The 5,512-nt window shown below is 41.9% G+C and overlaps 1 protein-coding gene and 1 non-coding gene across 3 annotated transcripts in view; one reads left to right on the forward strand and one right to left on the reverse strand.

Moving 5' to 3' along the window:
- Positions 1-1,116: 1,116 nt before the first annotated feature.
- TRNAD-GUC lies at positions 1,117-1,188 on the reverse strand. Its single transcript has one exon. It is a non-coding gene; the product is annotated as a tRNA-Asp (tRNA).
- Positions 1,189-1,428: 240 nt separating this feature from the next.
- Positions 1,429-5,512, forward strand: part of LTA4H (leukotriene A4 hydrolase) — an 83,214-nt gene continuing 79,130 nt past the window's right edge. For both annotated transcript variants that reach the window (XM_019515054.1, XM_019515052.1), the window contains exons 1-3: positions 1,429-1,596; positions 2,229-2,359; positions 4,937-5,057. In XM_019515054.1, coding sequence (XP_019370599.1) covers positions 1,444-1,596; positions 2,229-2,359; positions 4,937-5,057 — 405 coding nt within the window. In that variant the 5' untranslated portion in view covers positions 1,429-1,443. The remainder of the gene's footprint in view (positions 1,597-2,228; positions 2,360-4,936; positions 5,058-5,512) is intronic.

Below are 5,512 nucleotides of genomic sequence, written 5' to 3' on the forward strand. Positions count from 1 at the left end.
TCAGAAAGTTTAATTAAACCCTATTCAGCTGTTTGAGTTATGTAGATATGAAAATATTTCCCTCATATGTTCTCCCAGTTAACCAGCTGAGCTTGTAAAATCCTGCAGCTGCAAGATTAACTACCCTGTGCATGCATCCAGACTCATTCAGTGCTGAAGTCAAGGTTGAAGTCCAGACTCATTCAATGTCAAAGTCTGTAGCTCAAAAGCACATGTGTAGTGTAATAAACTTATTCTGCACACACTTAATCCTGCAGGTGCCAGTCTGTCCAATATTTTTAGGAAACGTATTAGGACACACAGGTTTACAAATGCAGCCATTTTGAGGTCCCTCTATAAAATAAAATAAAATAGGTAGGAACTGGTTAAGGATGCAGCTAAAAGATGGCTGCAATGAAATTTTGCAGAAAAGTCCCTATATGAGCACAGCATGTTGATCATCAGGAATCCTGGTTTTCTCAGATTGAAAAAAATCCCCAGTTTTTGGTTAAAAGTAACCCCAAATCCACATTTTTATGTGATTTAAATGAAAAACCACTAATATATATATATGTTTTATTTAAATCACAGAAAAATGTGGATTTGGGGTTACTTTTGAACCAGAAGTTGAGGTAACTATATATATATATATATATATATATATATATATATACACATATACATACACACACACACACACACACACACACACGTGTATATATGTGTGTGTATATGCTTCACTTTTATTTCATTTTTCACTTGGAAAAATGTAGATTTAGGGTTACTTTTTTTTAACCCAAAATTGGGGAGTTTTTAAATCAGAGAAAACCAGTACTGGTGTGGATCACAAAGGTGAATATCATGGGGCATGCTCTGCAGACTTAGCACAGCAGTTTATATAAGTAGAAACCTGTTTGTTTGGGGGGTGGTTGTAGGTTGGATATATATTCCAAGGCACTTTGGTGGCAGTGACTAGCTTGAATGGTGCTGCACGTTTCCAGTTTTGTGTCTACGTGGAAGCCGGGGCTCTCTCAGCTGTCTGCCCTGGTGACTGAGGGCTCTGAGGAGCCTGAGCAACAGCTGCCTTCCAAGTACTCTGGAGCAGACACAAAAGGAGAAGGAGAAAAATCTAAGCAACTCCCCGTCGGGGAATCGAACCCCGGTCTCCCGCGTGACAGGCGGGGATACTTACCACTATACTAACGAGGAGTGGCATGTACAAAAGCTTGCTGCTAGCCCTTAAGAGGTCTACCAACCCACAGCTGTGGGAGCTGTTTAGTGAATGTTATATCCCAGCAGCCTTTGCGCGGGATCTCGCAATACCCCCTGGGCTCTGTAGTTCGCACCGCCCCTTTCTCGGGCTGCGGAGGCGGGCGCCGAACTCCCCTTCCCATGGGGCCGCGCGCGGGCCCCGGCCCGGCTCCCGGTGCAGCTCGGCGGCGTGGGGCAGTAGCAGCCGGAGCCATGGCAGAGGAGGACGCGAGCGCCTTCGCCGCGCCCGACGCCTGCCGCGCCCAGCACCTGCGCCTGTGTTGCCGCGTCGACTTCGCCGCCCGGACCCTGCGTGGGGATGCCGCCCTCACCCTGCGCGTTCAGCGCGACGGGCTGCGCTGCCTGGTAGCGCCCGCGCTTCCCCTGCGCGCGCGCGTGTGTGACCCGTGTGTGATCCATGTGATCCGTGTGTGTGCGAGGTGTACGTGTGTGAACCGTGTGTCCTGTGTGTCTGTGTAATTCTTGATCCACCCTTGCATTGCCAGGCTGAAATGTTGCTCCTTGGCTGTTTGTCTTTCCACTACGTTCGTGGTGTGTCGGACTGCGGGCTGTGCTGAGGGCGCAGCACTGGGCAGTGGTCACACTCAGGGCCTGCCTGCTGGGTTCAGCCTGCCAGGCTGGTTCAGTGCGGTGCTGGACCGCTGCCATCGCTGCCCACAGTACAGACCACACTGGTCCCATGCTCCCTGTGCAGTATATAGGGCAGGTCCAGCACACACCACAGCAGGGCATGGGTCCCATCCAAGACCCACATTCAGCACCAGAGGCCGTATCTCTGACCCCCTTCATGTAGCTAAATGAAGGTGCCACTGACTTCCACAAAGTCCTGTACGTAACTTACTTAAATAACAGATGTTTGACGTGGGCAGAGACACTTTAAAGATCTGCTGTTATTTCTTCAGTTACATTTCCAGTCATGAATTTGAAGTGTTGCTTGAACATTTTACAGTCAGTACATAATACTTGTTTGGTTACAGGTTTTGGATACAAAAGACCTTCAGATCCATAAAGTGACCGTTAATGGAGAGGAGGCAAACTTTGTTCTTGGAGAAAGGCACAGTTTCAAAGGGTCACCACTGGAAATTACTTTTCCTTTTGAACTAAGAAGGTATCCATATATATGTGTTTGTATTCTCCTCTGGTTAAGTCATGTAAACCAGTTACCTATGTTCTGCAAAACAGACCTACCAAACTATTTATTGAAAGCATTATGGTTTTTACAATATACTATGCTTACAGGTGATTGCATTCTTATTCTTACTGTGCTATGTGCTTTATAACTGTCTCTAATTTCTAACGTGCTGGGTTTTTTTAAGTTTGCTTTTGTTCAGAATTGTGCTGCTAAACTTCTTTCTTAATAGGTAAGTGGAATGAAAGTGTCTCTGTCAAGATCTAAGTTCTGACTCTTGATTCTCTAGGCTTCTCTTGTGCCCTTGGTAAGCAGGGATTGCTTAGGACCTTTGGCCAACATTAGTAAAACAGTACAGAGAGCTGTGATTGTTGTATTCCTTTTCTAGGAGCTAATCTTGCATTCCTGACAAACCTCCTCATTTCCCTTTGTAGTCGGCTGGAAATGTGTGTACTGAGTATGCAGGTTAAGCTTATCAACTACAGCTGTAGAAATGCAAAGCGCTAAGAATCTGAACTGGAATTTTTGGCATCTTGATGACAGATGAGCTGATTAAAATGTAGCGTTAAGTAAAAAATTATTACCAAACTACTGTCAGTGTCTTTGACAATTGAGACCCTTTTCTATTTGATTTATCATCTAGCCAGACTAAAAGTCATCCTCCATATACTAATCTAGCCATGTTTGAGTAAGGTGTAAATGGTTATGTTGACCCTTAAGATGTTACATTTTCAAAACTGGTCATTACCTCTGAAGTCATTGTGTTGGTTTCTTCCACAGCTGGCTGGGGTACAGAGGACTGCAGAAGCAGCAGTCTTATCTAGTTTTATGGGTAGTTTAAATGGGAGACAAAGAAGTGTTCCACAATATCGACTTCTTGTTAAACAAAAGTAATATTGATGAGATTTAAAATAAGTCCCGTGTGTCTTGTAGTTGGGATGTCAGTATCTGTGCCATGGATATGCGAAGAAGTACAAAGAAGTGGGTATTCTAGGATCGTTTTGACTTCCTGCTATAAGTAGACCCTTCTAGAAACTATCTGGACTAGCTGGCTTAAGGCTTGTTTTCCCCTATATTACTAGCCTTTTTCTGGTAAGAGAACTGGCTATTTTATCATTCCAGTTAGGTACTTCATGCTGCCAATGAGGAGACAAAGGTTTTGGTCCAAGGAGTTTACAAGCCTGTATTAACACACAATCCTGCACATGAGGGTAACAAAACTGGAGGGAATAAGATCTGCAGCCACATGTGTTTTATTTGGCAGTTAACTTGTGCGCCTCAAAATGATCAGATTCATTTTATTTTGTTGTTAGTGGTATTGCAAAGTGCACACACTTATAAACTAGATGTGTACCTGGCTGACTTATCGAGATGTTCAGCTTCTCTGAGTTTAAGTAGAGGTTGTTCTACTTTATGATTAGTGATTTATTGTTGAGTCAAAGAGAGGGTCACACATGTGAGCTACCTTTCAGATAACAAAGCAGTTATCAGTTGTTCAATATACTGCTGACAGCTATGGGGTTTTTTTCCCCCTTCAGCTGGCATATTCAAATTGGCTTTTGGATTCGGGATTTCATGTTATGCCCTTTGTCTGTTTTTGGAATGAGTTGATAAATGCTGTGTGTTGAATAAAATTGGGGCGTTTTTTCTTTAATCCTGCTTGTTTGCTTGTTTGTTTGTTTATGTACCAGTTTAATTTATAACCATGCTTTTCCTCAAGTAGATTCAGTAAATGTGACACTATTTTACTTACGAGTTTAAAATATTTTGACTTTAAAAATGCACAACACGTCTTTTAATAAGGCATGTGTATACATAACATGCTTTATCAGCTTCTTGTTGTGGTTTCTTACTGAAGTGTAAATAGGTTTTAGATAGTAGTTCATCAAACAATTATGTGAAAGTTACAGACTTTGCTAGGACTCTCGCAAGAAAAATAATCCATTTTTTTTTAACTCTTAGGGTTGTGGAAGGAAGGGTATCTATTTTATAAAGACAGCAAAAGAAGAATTCTCTTGGGGTTATTAAACACTTGAAAAAAGATCTAGTAGTTGTTGGCAGGCAAGGTTCTTTGAGTAGATGTGGTATCTTTTTATTAGCCCAACTGAGTAGTTGGAAAAAAGTTTTTGGTAAGCTTCTGGGCGCAGTTACCCTTCTTCAGGCATAGGGAGTCTGCTGGTCTGAGACTCCAAAGAATGACCAGCAGAGACTCCCTCTGCCTGAAGAAGGGTGACTGTGCCTGAAAGCTTGCCAATAACTTTTTTCCAACTAAGTTGGTCTAAGAAAAGATATCACATCTGCTTAAAGAACCTTGCCTGCCTGTGTCCTTAGATCAACATGGCTACAACCAAAAACCGTAGCAGTTGTTGGTACACTTGTATCATAAGCATAGGGAAAAGGTAGTTTTAACACACAGCTTGTCCATATCTTCAGTTTTTTTGAGGAAGTTCTGCAAAACTTGGTATTACAGTATTTTCAAACAGGATTTTCCTTTGAATTCAGCTCTGATGCATGGGGTAAGTCAGAAATGCCTGATTATGTTTTTAACTCATATAGGGGGCAAGATGTAATTGTGGAAGTTACTTTTGAAACCTCCCCAAAATCTTCAGCACTCCAGTGGTTTACTCCGGAACAAACGTCTGGGAAGAAGCATCCATTTCTCTTCAGTCAGTGTCAGGTTAGGAGGACTCCTATTTTTTTTTTGTATACCTTAGTAATAGGAAGTACCAAAAACAGTGAATTGCTTTCCCTGTAAGAAGCTGGTTGTCTTAAAGATAGCAAATGAAAGTCCACAATTTATAATCGTGTGTCAAAGGCCAAAGTTGAAGTGCTCTACAAATGAAGGCATTTATCAGAGGTTGTAAAATTTAACAATTGCAAAAACTGCTGTTATCTATCCAAACTGCTTTCATAATTCAGCTCTTGAAATCAATATCTTTTCCATACCATTATTTCCTGTAGCAAGTCTGGAGTTCTGAAAACAAGTGTAAGCCACCAAAAAGGTGAACTGTGGGCTCATATTTATTCACATTACTGCAGATGTTATAACATTTCTCCTTAGCGTGTATGTGTGCTTTATAACAAAATCAGCACATAAAAATGCTGGTGATTTTTAATTTAGTGTGGTCATTT

This window comes from Gavialis gangeticus, unplaced genomic scaffold, assembly GCF_001723915.1.
Source record: "Gavialis gangeticus isolate Ggan-Ray unplaced genomic scaffold, GavGan_comp1, whole genome shotgun sequence".
NCBI lineage: Eukaryota > Metazoa > Chordata > Crocodylia > Gavialidae > Gavialis > Gavialis gangeticus.